General features: G+C 33.6%; 1 protein-coding gene across 1 annotated transcript in view; it reads left to right on the top strand.

Moving 5' to 3' along the window:
- The window catches only part of LOC149911226 (uncharacterized), a 35,788-nt gene extending 20,897 nt beyond the window's left edge, over nucleotides 1-14,891 (top strand). The window contains exons 8-11 of the mRNA XM_090112830.1: nucleotides 7,687-7,838; nucleotides 11,112-11,210; nucleotides 11,608-11,775; nucleotides 14,764-14,891. Of these exons, the coding sequence (XP_089968956.1) occupies nucleotides 7,687-7,838; nucleotides 11,112-11,210; nucleotides 11,608-11,775; nucleotides 14,764-14,891 (547 nt within the window). The remainder of the gene's footprint in view (nucleotides 1-7,686; nucleotides 7,839-11,111; nucleotides 11,211-11,607; nucleotides 11,776-14,763) is intronic.
- Nucleotides 14,892-16,288: the final 1,397 nt, after the last annotated feature.

The raw sequence follows: 16,288 nt of genomic DNA, 5'->3' as shown, positions 1-16,288 counted from the left end.
TGAAAAAAATATGGGTCATTTGAACCACCAGGAGACCTATCTAGAACGATATAACAGCATAAAATAATAAGATTCAGCACTATGCCGTCACTTGTAAGCTGTCCAACTGAGTGCCGATGAGAATTCGAAAGTACAGGTAGACTCGGTAAATTTTGGTCACATATTTTTGTACGGCATTCTTTACCACCGATAGATCCATTAAAATAATAAGAAAACTTACGTTCTTATTATTTTTATTATTTTATGCTCTTATATCGTTCTAGATAGGTCACCTGGTGGGTCAAATGACCCATAACTTTTTCAACATGGGCCTGTAGTCTTTATATAACAATGAAGATTCATAAATAAATAAACAGACTTTTTAATTTATTTGTGTACTTTTTCTTGTTTTAAAAATGACCCTTGTAGACCACGCGACCTCACACGTCACTTTTAGATACGCGACTACTATAGGGTTAACCTGAAAGTTATTTGTACTGATAGCCTTATAGCATGTAGCCAAGAAGCTCTCCTATATGTACTGTTATTCTCAACGTTTATCATTTTACATTCAATACTGCATACTTTTATTTAATTTTTTACTTGTAAATTGTAAAATACATCAACTTTAATATACGGTTATAAGAATATATGCATAAGTGTCATGTAGCTTGTCCATAATAACAAAAATACAGATTTCATGGAAAAAATTCTGGGAGTGAAAAAAAAATAATATACCTAGATTTTTAGAAAAATATGAATTTTGGTTTCCGTTTACTCCGCCATAATTGAAACCAATTTTGTGACTTTATCTTGTTCCGAGTCATTTCAAACTATTCAGGCAAAACATCTAGAATAGGCTATACTTTAAATGAAAATATAGGAAAATTAAGATCAAATTAATATCATAAAGAATTATTGCAAAATAAATCATTGACATGTATTTCAAAATGCAATGTGGTAACAAATATAAAGCATTTGTTGCTACTTGTATACTAATTTGTACTGTTATGTTTATATTATTTTTTCAGTTATTGCTTAATTATTTCAGTCTTCAGTTCACAAAAATTCTATAAAAAAATATTTTTTCAGTTATTGCTTAATTATTTCAGTCTTCAGTTCACAAAAATTCTATAAAAAAAAGCGGTCTAAATTCAAACTTCTCATCCCCATCTGCTGATATTTTCCTCATCTAATTAAATAAATAATAGTAATACAAACATAAATGTACGTTTGGTGGCAACACATTAACTAAATAGACTAGACCTGCACCTGAATATAAAATGGATTGCTACATTTCCGTGAATTTTCATCTGAAATCATATTTTAAAATTGAATTTACGCTTTTCAGAATACATTAAAATTTTCGTAACTTTTTGATATTTCGTTAAAATATTAAATTACTAGCGGTCCGCCCCGGCTTCGCCCGTGGTACATGTTTACGTTTTCTCTACATAAAAACCATCCTCGTACTTCAAGGAATATAATAAAAAAAGAATTATCGAAATCGGTCCACCCGTTCTCGAGTTATGCGCTTACCAACACATTTTGCGATTCATTTTTATATATAAGAAGATAAGCTTTTGTCATGGTCACTCGCATTTAATTATTTTAAAAATTTAATCAATTTTCATTTGAAATTCGCTTTACGTTGCCATTAATTTAACCGAAACATGTTGCGTCCAAAATCCTCTCTTTATTCAATATTCGTATAGTAGAAACTTAGTAATCGGATTTCCTAGTGAATATTGCAACTGCTCTCTTTGTTTTCGATACTGTTTGTATTTTATGTTTACATACACAGTAAATATGATTTGCAACATGCTGTCAAACGATTCGGGGAATTTGAAATCATGATGTGCAGGTAAAACTGTTGATCATAGTTTGATTTCGTATGTTGCTATGATTTTTAAAGGAAATAAGGAATACTAACAATAGTTCTAAAGTAGCAAAACAAGAGTTCGTTAAATGCATTGATTACTTTTGATATAATAAAAAATAAAAAAACTAAAACCCAACTACGACAAAAAACGGCGCTGAAAAAGTTTATTACAAGATTTTGAGAATACTGAACTGAACAAAGTTGCTAATGTAGTTGCAAGTAAATGGACTGTAGACTAGTAGGATGGAGCTGTAGGCTCTACCAAGATGCCTTCGTTGTAAGTTATTGACAATAATGTAAGTTATTGACATACAATGCTATTCTGAAGTATTCAATATTCCACTATGTAGAGATAAATATTCATGTTTGGAAAACCGAAGTGTGCGTCCACACTGAATGCGCGGTGGCGGCGGCCTAGGCGGGCGCGACGAGCGGGCGCTCGCGGTGGCCACACCGACGCGCGAGCTCAAGTAGCGGTTCGACGTTTTTCGGGTGTTGCAAACTTTTGGACGATTTGCTATTTTTACTGGACAGTCCGATTTTGAGATGAGATCATTATAGAAGTTGTACACGAAATAAATAAAACAGAGGAATAATGGGTGAATCTTATATGAAGAATTGAGATTATACCCTACAAAATTACTGTGGTGTATATAAGTGTTTTAGATTGAATCGCACTTATAAATAAAGAAGTTTCACTTCAACAGTTAAGTATTTATGCTATTTTACGAAAAACAATAAAGAATATAATATAAGAAGTCGAGCGACAAGACCGAACTGGTTTGATACCCCCGCCGTCCGCGCATTGGGTCGCTTGCTGACTAGGCCCGTAGTGTGGCCAGAACGCGCGGATAGGAGAGTTTGAAAACTACGCGCGCTGGCTCGCTCATTACCGTCGCACTAGGCTTCCGCCATAGTCATTTCAATGTGGACGCAAAGGCGCGTTTCATACGTTTGATATTTCGCACCCGCCGTCGCAACCGCGCTAGGCTCGCAGTGTGGACTTGCACTAAGTCACACGTTGTCAAAGTGCTACGGTAGATAGGTACACAAGGTACAGTACTCCAAAAGAATACGCATAGAAATCTTCGTCACTGTTCGGCAACTGTCATATTCCCGGAGCGTCCGAAGATAATATGTATATAGAGTGGTTAAATACATTTTCTTCATTAATTATTTAGTAAAATTATGTTGTGCTAAGGGCCGATTTTCAATGCTTGGATAAAACTTATCCGTCCAATAAAGTGTTACACGATAATATTAAAATGTCACGTAAACTGTCAAATACGGGCAATTAGAATACTTTTTTAAAATGGTAGTTTTATACATTATTCGACGAATAAGTTTTAACCAAGGATTGAAAAATCAGCCCTTAAAGAGATTAATATTGATTTTCTAAGTAACGATTTTGTTTCGATAATTTTTTAAAATTTGGATAATTCCCTATAAGTAAATAGCGAGGATAATCCCACGATTGCGAATATATCTTTGTTGGATTGATTTACTTGGAAAATTTTATAGTACTTTTAGAGTGTCTTACTGAAAGGTTAAATATCATAACATTTATATTGTAAAAAATATGGTTTTGAAACACAGGTTTACATTTAAATCATAGAAATCTAATCATTAAAATCTCAGTTCAAAAGTATTTACTAGCTAGTTCACAAGTACTGATCATTCCACAATATTTTTACAATCACAAAAAAAAAACAATCAAAATCAGGGATTATGGTTAGGGAGCCAGGTGCAAATTTGGTTAACTATTTCCTCTCAAGAGATAATTCGTCAGACGCATGAGAGTATAGTATTATAAAGCCTCGTGAACGTCAGCTGGCGCTCGGTTGGGGGGGTGAGCGGTTGTAGCCTCCCACGCACATAGGAAAAAAAATACATTCATTCATTCATTTCCTCTCAGCTAAAAATTTGTCAAATTGTAGCTAACCCAATATCTCAACGAAAAAAATAGTCAGCTGGTTACAACATGGTGTATTATACGTCAGCTGGTGTCTCGAACATGAAAGTTAAATTTAAAGAAAAATTTATTTTCCGTTATTTCCTCTCAAACAAAAATTTACCTGATGATAGCTTATATGTAACTGTGGATAAATATATATGTCAGCTGGCTGTATCTTGGTGGAAAAACCGTCAGCTGATATGGGAGGCTACAACCGCTCTTCCCCCCAACCGAGCTCCAGCTGACGTTCACGAGGCTTCATAATACTATACTTTGATGAATTTTACTAATTACCGCTTGAGAGGAACTTGGTCATAAAATCTGCTGCTGGCTCCCGGACCATTATCTATATTTCTGACATTGTAGATACATAAGAACTTTCATTATGCTCTTCTTCATTTTCATTTTCACCCGTGTAAAATATAATCGCTTCATTGATTAATTCACCTATAAAAAAAACCAAGAAGGGTATGCAGCTCTATATAATTCCACACACAGAGAACACTTGCAGTCTCCACCAATATTTAAAGACGACTGACGGATTTTTGAGTTTTTTGACTGACAGGCCATCGTCACCTACCGCCCGTATTGTTTTCGATTGTGTTTGACCGTGAATTGACTTGTATTTCTTTTGAACAAGGTGTAAAATTCAAGTGCATTGTAGGGCGCTTAATTCGAGTGTTTCTGGAAATACGACAATTAGCGAAGATTTGCATGCGCATTATTAATTTTGGAGTACTTTATACATATGTAACGTGACTACGCCTTTCCAAACATGAAAATTTATCTCTCAACACTGCTGCGAGCTTATTTCGCAACATATATGTTTCGGATTTATAAAAGGATTTGAAAATTCAGGTGAAAGGCAGGGATTTAAAATATGGTATTGGGAGTTTATAACGAAAAGTGCCAGGGGCAGTTCGGAGTAATAGTTGGGGGTGTTCTTTGAAATGTTGTCATACCCACGTAAAGCTTTCACTCTGATTTTCCGGCTATTTATTTATTTTACACTTTATTGCGCTATCACTACTGTATCAACAACAAACTAAATACAAAGCTAACATCCAATTTAAAACGATCTGTTGCGTTCACGCGATAATTTTTCAACTGCAATAAATAAAATTACTTGTTAATAGCAAATTATCTGCAGTAGTTACTCATTTTAAATTTATTTATTTATTTATTTATTAGAAAACAAAAATTCACATTTATTTAAAACAATTTTGCGATGCGAAACCTTACGAGGTTTGTAGCAACGCTCACAGTCGCATAAACACCGTTTGTTATTCGCAAGGAAGACAAAAGATGTGACTACATAAACCGGTTCCTTATCTATTCATGACATACAAATACAGGGTGTTCATTACAATGTTGTTTTTTATGTTTATTTTATTGTTTTAATTAATTCGAGAAAATATCTTTTGTATATTATTTTGTAGTTTTTAATATTAACATCCTTCTTGACTTTTTGTGGCATAGAATTAAGTATAGTGGGTAATAAGAAATTAGCCGTACGCTTCCCATAAAGATTGTGTACTTTAGGAATAATTAATTTATTATTAGTTATTTGTCTGGTAGCAAACTGATGCGAAATGGGATTTTGAAAGTTTATGTTATGAAATTGTTCTATGAGAAAAATCTTTTGAAACATTTGTCTTATTGGCAGTACATTACAATAGCTAAATAGTTCGAGAGGTTTATCTTTAAACTTGTTTTTAATATTAATAGGTACAATTTTTTTTATTAGTCTTAGTTGTAAATTTGTGATTCTATCAATGTAAGTATTAAATGTACGTCCATAACTTGTGATACCGTATTGTATTATTGATTCTGCCAATGATCTATAGATACCGAGAAGAATTTTGTATGGTACTTTATTTCTGATGATATATAATTTTGAGAGTATGGCCCTAAGTTTATCACACAGATAGTCTATATGATGGTTCCAATTAAATCTGTTATCAACAATCAGTCCTAAGTAAGTATAATAAGGCACTTGGTCCACACATTCACACGAGCAGTCCGGGTTATAATATGTACCTTTGTGAAGACATACGTGATTGTGTGCCGTGATTTTAAAATTATTAAAGTTTTTCAAATGACTCGAGTGTACATGTACTATTTTTGTTTTCTTAACATTTATGACAAGACCCGCATCGTGCGACCACATTAGGATACGCGTAAAATCTTATATAAATTAGAATACGTTTAGTCTACATTTTCGTTTAGATTGTACCTAATTTTCTCAGTCCCGAACACAGTTTGGTAAAATCAAAACCGTAAGTAATGAGAGATTCAATCCGTTAATAATCTTAATCGAATGCAGTAGTCTTTCCAACTAGAAAATAGTTCCGTAACAAATCCGTCGATAGAGTCCAGTGCGGCAAAGTTAACAGATAAGCAGGCGGGCTGTGAACTCAGAACGAGACTTAACGGATAACTTGAACCATACATTCTTTTCAATTTCAATTTCAATTAAATGTTAGTTAAAAGGAGCGCTAAATGAGTTTTCGCAGAAGCATGATATAAACGAACTATTACTGCATGAATTTATGAACATTAAATAAACCTCAATTGCGTATGTCGTAGGAATAATAAGATAAAAATTGTGATATTATTTGAGAATTATCCAACTGGAATTACAAAATACTTCACTATCATTTCTGTCTCATGCTACGAGCTACGACTCTGTAGGTACTCGAATATCACTAGTTTACGCACATTTTCAACACAGAATATGATTCCGTGGGACATCCCTATCGTTGTGATTGTCGTTACATAGACGAGTTTCGATTAAATTATTATATTCAAGTTCAGTTTCACAGAGCTGTCGATGTGAAATATTATGTGATATGCTTTAATGCAGCCCAATGACATTTCGTTTCTAGGAATTGAGCTACGAAGGGCACTGAAAATTGTATATTAGAGCGTGGCCGGCGTTCGCTCCGTATTTCTGTTTTCGTTTTGAAATGCGCATGATGACAGCTCTTATTAACTCTACTGGGAAATTGACGGACGGGTTGTGCCCGAGCAATCCGCGTAGCGTATGAAATTCGTAGAAATATGGTATTCAATAAATATGGTAGTAATCGGGATGAAATGAATTTCTAGAAATATGATGTAGAGATGGCATATTAGTATTAAATCTTGGTAATAAATAATAATATTTCAAAGCTAGTTCGTGACATTATTATATAAAACAGTATGTATGTCCCACGATTTGTTTAAAAATAATTATATGAAGTCGGAAACAAAAAGGAAGCGGGAACTCTTGAATATTTGGGGTCAGGCTAAAATTCCCGGAAGAGGGTATAATTTTAGAGGAAAAAATTATGTCTTTAGCGCACCGTTATTACGATCACCAGCTTCATTACAAAGATTTTTAATCACATGATTAATATGTCATTTAAGTATAAGGAGCTTATTTAAAAAAAAATAATGCAATTTTAGTTTAAAGTTATAACAATTTTAGGATTAATTATTTAATAAGTAGGAAAGTGAATTTTAAATTTTTTTCATTAACTATTTTATGTCAATATTGAATTACGACCTATTCTCTCTCATATCGAGAATATAATATTCAGAGCGAAGCTAGCCTATCGATCGCCGTTGCACATATAGGTATGGAATCCCGAATACATGTATTGCCTTGCAATTTGAAATACAACATATTGTAATACTGGTTCTGCAGAGATATCCATACAAGACACACATTGAAAGGTGAAGAAAATTGAATCTGCAAAATGTAATGAATTTATGTTTTTTTTTAATAGCTTCGACACAGATTATAAACCGTATTTTTTAATCCTTGTTATTGTAATTTGTAACATTAGGATTCAGTAAAAAACAATATTTATTTTACTTAAAACAGGTATATCAATGAGAAAAAACAGCTTAAGGCAGAGTTCGAAGCCGAAGATAGAGAGGGGCGTAATTTGACGAAGGCTTTAAACGAGAAAGGTCAGCTGATAATCGAAATGAAGACATCGTTACAGCAAATTAATCAACTTTTATCAAGCGTGGGTATGTGCTTTTAATTTTGTTTAAAAATAAATAAATGAAAAGGTCAATTATTCTAGGCGTGACAGTGACACCCGTACTGTTGACAAGTACCAATCGTTGTTCATCCGCGACATATTGTACTCGCGGAGGTGTCTTCCGAGCGAGATTACATTGTAAGGAATTGTTCATCATGGTTATTTATTCATACCGAAAGATTTATGCGTTTCCCCTGGTACCAAGAAAAGTGTGCGCGAGATAACTCGATTGTTGAAGCACAGCAGAAAAGTAGATTTTATATCATTTTACTCCAATATTTCATTTCCAATTTTCATTAGTGCTTCTCTATTTCTAATTATATCTGTAGTCGTAAGATATATTACACGACATCCGCGCTCCGTACTTCTCGCGGAAATCAAACTTCCGATGAAGTAAGAGTTTGTCAACGCTGGCGTCTCGGCGCGAATAATTTTCCGTTGCAAGTTCGCAACGAGCAGGAATTGCAGATTAACGTGTTTAAGTCACGCTGCCGCACATTAACGCGTGGATACAATCTGATTAACTGTTCCGATCGCAGTGACTTAATACCTAAAACCCGATTTGGCTCCAGCGGAATTTAGCCGCAGGCAAGTAGTATTTTGAGAAAATTGCGTTATCGCTGGGAAGGTTTACTGCACATTTAGTGACACAGCTACACACGGCCTTCAATTAAATTTATCTACGATTATTGTCTGTTAGTAAGAGTTTAACAAAATCGATTTATTAATCAAATCTTGTGTATTGTGATTCGTCACGATTAAGGATATAAATTTTGAACCTATTATTTAAAAGATATATATATATATATATATATATATATATATATATATATATATATATATATATATATATATATATATATATATATATTTGTATAGACTACAGAGAAACAATAACTTTTCATGTTATTTTCAGTATTTCTCTCTTCAATTGCAATTTAGTTCTAATTCCTGCACTTGAAATATAAAGTATTTAAAATGATTGTTAGAATAACGTGGAAAATAAGGTAGCAATCTGTTCTATGCTTTACATAGAGATGGAGCATACTTATATGTGCTGCGATTGCAATTTATTTCGTAGAACGTAGTAACAAATACTTGTACTGTGCAGTGTACATATACGTTAGACAAGGTGACACAAAATGAGAGCAAATAATACTCACTCAAAATGCTTGTATAACATTTTTAAATAAAGCCGCTTAAGCCACGTGTCCATTTGATGACTTTGGAAATCAAAAAGGTATGGATTAGCGATCACTTCCATTAGCTAACGGGATTCACGTTGTTACAATTCTATTACACGTTTATTTTTACGGTTCGTATTAGTCTACGGTGTTAATTATTCGATTACACCTACTGCATAATAGAGTTCAAATCCAAAACTGGAAAAGTGTAGATTAGCTAAATCAGAATTAAAAATGTAAGATAAATTTATTTTCAACAACGTTTGAAACGCGTTGTACAATGTACATGTTCAGATACAAATAAAGGGATGTGCCTCAGACTATTAGCAATTAGAAATCCTAGAGAGGATGAAGATACAACGGAGATACGGTTACTGCAGCTCACATCCGTCTTCTAACACTTAATGCCTGAGGACAGGAAGCTAGGAAGAGTTCATTTAATTAGTACTTACATCGTTACATTCGATACCTACAATAAATATTGTATTACAGTTTCTCGTTGATGCTTTTAATTACAAAAGTAGTTAAGAAGTATACATTTTTAGTCGGATGAGTTAAATAATTGCTATTATGTACTTATACATTTATTTTCATTATTCTTTTATATGAACCGAAAGTTTATGTTATAACAGTTTATTTATTTTCTGAAGATTATCAAAAAACAGTTATTTCTGTAGACCGTTAGATCTGTATAACGTTAGAGCTGGTTGGTATTTGGGAGCGGTTTAATCACGCCGAATACGCATCGGATGCGCGATTATTCGCAAATGTTTTGTCACTTTCAAGAGGCCTCTCAGCGCGAGATTGAATGCCGTTTTACAGAATAGCAAAATGTCGTCCACTATTGCCCGAACGTTCAAATTATCGACATAGCGTAATGACGATTGCTTTAACACTGTTTCCAATTTGAAAGCAAATTAAACGGACGATAACGATCGAATGATGCCGACATTTCAAATATCCTTAGGTCAAACCAAAACAATAAGTGAAAATTATTCATTAGCTTCATTAGGGAAAAACAAGTTTTAATACAGGTTTCACAATAATTAAATAAAAACTTTGACGAGTGAGTACATTTTACATTCCATTTAACATGTACCCGTAGTCTGGACATTTGACGGTATTTATTGATAAACTTATTCATATGTCATACGTCTTCAGCAATGAAAATGGTGTCGCTTAATACCTCTCCCTAATTTGATAAACGATTTATATAAAAAAAGACGTGTGGCACTCGAGGTCTGCCGCGGTAAAGTTATATGCCTTCAAGCCACACCTCCGTGCCCGTCGGAGTGGGGAGCGTGAGGCTTTTTCGATACGGAATTTCTGGATTCGGTCCCCGCGCTCAAGGCCCGCGATAGTAGCTATGCAATAGCTTAATATCGAATTTGATTAAAATTAAATTAACTGCCATGTTTTTTGTGCATAACATGTGCTTTTTTCATATGCATTTGTAATTGTAATAATGCGAAAAATGTATATAACTAATTTTATTTTACTATATATTCCATAATATCAAGGTAAATTTCTTGGAAAAATACACATAGGTCCATACTGAAAATCGTTAAAAAAATCGTTAGTTACCGACCGATTTCGGTCGAGATCGATGTCGAGACTAGCGCTTCTGAATGGATTACTGAAGTTTGTAGTTGTGAATGTAACTGAAGACTCAGCGCTAGTGCTTAGCAAAGCTAAAATTTATCTCTAAAGGCAAGACCCGACTATTACCAAGAGATCCGTATTCAAATCGCTTTTTTCCTTTGAGAGTAACGACTTTACATAAATGCTACTAGAAGTAAGTAGTACCTACTAGAAGAAAGTTTTTCGTGTTAATTAATTGATCCGATTGGTTTTGGTGTGTAAGAAAGACTATAATTACCCACAATCAAGTGAAATATGAAAGTTGCTGTACCTATGACACAAGGTTACAATTTAGCGTAAAACTCATTAATGTACTATTTAATTACTTCTGTAACCTATATCATTGTTGAAAGCAACCTGCATGAAAATGTTTGAAAATTGCTTACGAGTAAAAATCTGATATTAAAAAAAAACTAAAAGATATTTCGTTGCAGGTGCTCCAAACGCTCCTCGACCATTCGGCGACGTGCCACCAGCCATTCAATATGCTTTCGACGACATGGTGCAACCCGTCCCAGAGGTTGAGGCTGATTGTTAGTGGATTAGTCATTTACTTAATAGATAATATCATATACAGGATATATATCGAGGTTAATGCCGCAAGCGCATATTGCCCAGATATTATATTGTGTGCAAATGCACGTGCAAACATAAGTACCTACATAATCCTAATTCTAAGGAAGCAATAATATCATTTGCAATTGGCAATTCCTCGTATAGAGATAAGATCTCGTGTTCTCCCAAGCGCCAATTATATCTTACCTCTTACTGTTATAATGCGCTTATTATAATATCTACATATCTACCTATTTAATTATAATTTTTATGAATGTCATGTGGTAAAGAAGTCGACCTGTTGCTATGATAAAAAAACAAGTGCTAAAAACATCGAAACTAACAAAATACATAATTCCTACGTAACATTTCCAGTCGACAAACTAATACTGACCGCTCGCCAGAAGCTCAACGTGCTCATACAAGCTATTTCTAAAATGGAGGTCACGAGTGAAGTTCGAGCTAATGCCAACTTGTTCTACCACAACATACTCGCTAGGACCATGCGAGATAATTACAAAGAAGAAGTTATTGCCGAAGGAGGTTGGTTTATTTACTTTCCAAAAGTTTTTAAAGCAACTGCTCACAACACTTTTTACAATTTTCATGGGTTAACCGTAAAAAACATAGCAAGTAATTATATAGCTTGCCACTGGTTAACGAACTTCAAACACTTTTAATGAGTTTTTCCGTTAATAATAACTGAAACTTAAAATTAGTAACATTTTCCCTACAGTAGTTGTGGTATTGATGACAAACATTAGAAACATGCCATGAAGTCATAGTGAAATATTGTACAAGACCCAACAATGACATAATATTATGATACCTATTATGAAAGAAATGTCCTATGCACGGGCAAGTTACAAAATCTATATTCACAATACAAGTAGTTACACGTTTTTCTAAGAATATTAGTTAGTTAATTGCTATTTAAGAAAAACAACACTATATTATCAGTAATTATGCTCTTTTCTTTGTACAAACGATAAATTTTGCTGAACAGGAGGAACAAAAATAATGGCACAAAATAAAGAAAAATCTTATTTCGTTCGCTAAAGTTAGATTTAACCGTGAACTTATGAATATCTAGTGCGTGAATATATCCTTCGTGGTGTCATAAATTATTTTCCTAGGTTTTTTAACGTCTGTATTTTCCTATATTCCTTCCGGTTGACATTTTCCATTTTTTTGAACTGGTACACCTCGATTTTAATGAGATGTATTTATAGACTATACAGCCTTCAACGGCAGTATTTTATAAAATCCAAATACTCGTTATTTAAAAGTCTCGTTATTTAAACATTAAATACGTATACTTTTTATGTTACATTTAAAGCAAATTCTATCAAAACAATTACAGCCTGAATACATATAACACAAACCGATGCATTTATAATAATAGTACCTACTTACATTCGAAATATATTTTTCTCACTGTGTAGTGAAAATTGTAAACTTTATGTTCAGAATTTAATCTAAAAGTCTAAGTTATAATACTGATACTTATCCATACTTCCATACTAATATTATAAATGCGAAAGTAACTCTGTCTGTCTGTCTGTCTGTTACTCAATCACGCCTAAACTACTGAACCAATTTGCATGAAATTTGGTATGGAGATATTTTGATACCCAAGAAAGGACATAGGCTACCTTTTATTGCGGGCATGTACCACGGGCGAAGCCGGGGCGGACCACTAGTCTTAATATAATATATAAATCTCGTGTCACAATGTTTGTCCTCAATGGACTCCTAAACCACTTAACCGATTATAATAAAATTCGCACACCATGTGCAGTTCGATCCAACTTGAGAAATAGGATAGGTTTTATCCCGGAAATCCCTCGGGAAAGGGAAATATGCGGGGTTTTCTCGCGGGCGAAGCCACGGGCGGAAAGCTTACTATAAAATATACTAATTAATAGTTTTATTTCTATTATATAGGTAACAGTCATTAAAATTATGTGTTAAGAGAATTGTATGTAAATTAAAAACAATGTAAAAATAAACTTAGATTTTTTACTTATACCGCCTACGCCTTCTTTTTTAAGTAGGTAAATTTCAAGGAAAAACAACATAAATAAGTAAAAATATCTATAAGATCAAGGTTGCGTGATCTAAATGTTTTATTTTTAATTAAAAATGTAATTATAAAAGGACGCGTAGTTAAGGGGCGAGCGAGTGCAGAAGATATTTATAGCAAGTCGCCTTAGCTAAGCCGGACACATACAGTTTCGTGAAGTGCGCCTTTTGAAATATTTTTAAAGTGAAACTTCTGTAGGCGCGATGAGAGTAAAATTTCAAGGTCGCTTCATGGCGATACTGTCACATCATGGATGATGGAGTTAGGCGACGATTTTACTATCTTCAATCGTACCAAAGAAGTTTAACTTCTGACACGTGTGCTCGGCACACACGCTTTTTTACATACAAAATAAAAAGCGCATGTATCATTCTTATCATACTGAACGGAAATACACCTGACGTTTGGTTCGGTTTATTGGGTTTAAATATCGTTTTTATTTAAACGTGAGCGCTAGCCCCACGGAACTCAGAATCTGAATTCTTTATCAGGAAACCTGATTCGGAAAGCGAACGTGTGCGCCCGGGCTTAAAGTAATATAAAACAACGTCTATTTTCAGTCGTCATTTATTAATTAATATTTTTTTTGTTTATTGGATTTGTCTCCGCTTGGATTACAATAACATTGGAAATCTACAACAAAAACACGAATACCCCGGGCCATGGAGTGGAGGCGTCCAAAAAGTTAAATTTATTTTTAGATTATGTAAAGTAAAACATTGTGGTGGCATTCTCGGACTTTCGGGACATTTTAAGTTTTAAGATATTATTGAAACTACTCTTGTTTCAGTTCTATCTTTAGGTCTCTTAAATAAAATCTATTTAAATGTGGTTCTTACATTTAGTAGATAAGTATTTGAAATGCGAAATTTGAATCGCAAATTTAATTTCGTATAATATAATATGTATATTGTATATGTACATATATATTTTTAGGTGTTGTGGGGAGCTAGAGCAAATACAGGAAATTGAACTACATAATATTTCTATTTGACTATTTGTTATTCGTAGTATTGAAACTAGAACGCGTAGAATGTGTTCGATAACAGACAAACCTAACCATTCTTATTAGGAAATGCAAGTTGTATGTGAATGTTGAATAATATGTAATCTTATTATTGTCATCTCTTATTAGAATTGAGATATTTCGAAGAAATAAAATACAATACATAAAATTCGTCCCACACGGACTTTCATGGACCTTAATATTCTAGAACCTTTGGATATTTCTGCACTGCTGTCGTCTTCATTTCAATAAAATGACCTTTAACTTATAAATGTCAGCTCTATGTATGTAGGTAGATGTATCAGTATTATTCAGAACTGATTAAGATTAAAATGTTTCAATATTTTGCTTCCATCTTGTTGAATTCGTGACCCGCATACAAATGCATACTGAAGCATTTATTACAGGCTTGATACGAATAAATCGTTATTGTTTTCAGGCTTAATTGAGTTCGAAATGGAAGACCCGAACGTTCCGAGCCACGCCGTTATTAAGCTGAGAAGTAAGCAACTGGTGGAAGCTCAAGTGAGCGAGTTTGATGTACCCGATGTACCGGCCAAGAAGTGAATGGGGCCAGGGAACCAATAGTGTATCTTTATTAGAAATCATCCTACATGATATCATGTTGCATTTGTATAACGTTGTTTAAATTATGCGTTCTGTATTTGAAAAAAAGTATGTACATATTGTGTGATGCAATAAATGAGTACTCTGAATTACTCGATTTTTATTTAAAAGTCTATTTATAGTGTATAGATAGTATAGGTACGTATACGGCTGTTGAGCTGACTATTACTTCTTTCGGTCAATTTGATACTATCTGAAGAAGTCTCACTAGATTTTTTTTATATAAATTTCCCTTTCAATTTTAAATGTTGACGGTACTTTATCACATCTGATAGCAGTAAGAGGCATTTTCTTAGAATATTTTTTTTACATACAAGAAAAATTAAAATAATCGATTCAACTAGAAACATAAAATAGAATAAGTACCTCGTTATAAGAGAAAACAAAGATGGTATGTAGAAAATTGCATCGGGATGGAGACAATGATTATACAATTAGTGATCTCTTACAAAGCCGAGATGTGTGGGGAGGGGGGCGCTACTCGCTACTCCATAATAATGACATCCGCACAAAGGATGCATGTCACGTACTCCAAGAAGTGCTGAGAGTGGTGTATAATGTCAATTACCACCTACACCTGGTTTAAAAGGCACAATGGATACACGCCAGGCCGTGTCACGGTCATGGCTGTGTTGTGACGGGAATGCTATTTATTACAAAAATTACTTACGCCCTGTTGAGTGCCTGTTAATGAACCTAATGGATACTCTTTGTCAGGCTTTGTTTAAATTTCAAAGATTTCAACAACAATGGGAGACAGGTTGTTTTGTCTTTTAAGTAAACAAAGCCGTTTTTACGCCCTTAACTTGTGTTTTTCTTTGGAGTTCATTATGCAACTGCATACAAGCTTACGGTCTATATTTTAATATAAAATCTTGAATGGAATCCGAGGTGAGATGTCTTTTAAAAAATTTCGAATCCTCTCTCATTAAATATTTTCTGAATAATGATAAGTATTTGAAAAACGGTTATTCGGTTGGTTATTAGAAATTTCTAAGTAGTCAGTAGTCAATAGTAGCTAAATTCAGGAAAAGGTTTTAAATATTTTGATAGACAATCGAGCACTAGGCCAACATTTCTATTATTAAAAAAAAACAGGCCTTCGAATTTTCTAAATTCTAAGTACAAACTGCAAGTGTAAATGTAGATATGATATATTTGAAGTGAACTGAATATTCTGCTAAATAATATTTCATCTTAAATAGCTTGCAGGTGCATCACAGTCTATACCGACAACTTCGTATTGTTCTCGATATAATCAAACGATCGTTCTTGCAGCTATAGCTACACCCGTTAACAAAGTTTACGGAACACTATATTATATTATATAAATTTTA

The sequence above is a fragment of the Colias eurytheme genome, chromosome 1, assembly GCF_061535395.1.
Source record: "Colias eurytheme isolate Ceu_HAF_F1 chromosome 1, ilColEury1 Martin Lab GWU primary, whole genome shotgun sequence".
In the NCBI taxonomy this organism is placed as follows: Eukaryota; Metazoa; Arthropoda; class Insecta; order Lepidoptera; family Pieridae; genus Colias; species Colias eurytheme.
The sequence above is the reverse complement of the archived record's forward strand: the minus strand, read 5'-3'. Positions and strand labels throughout refer to the sequence as shown.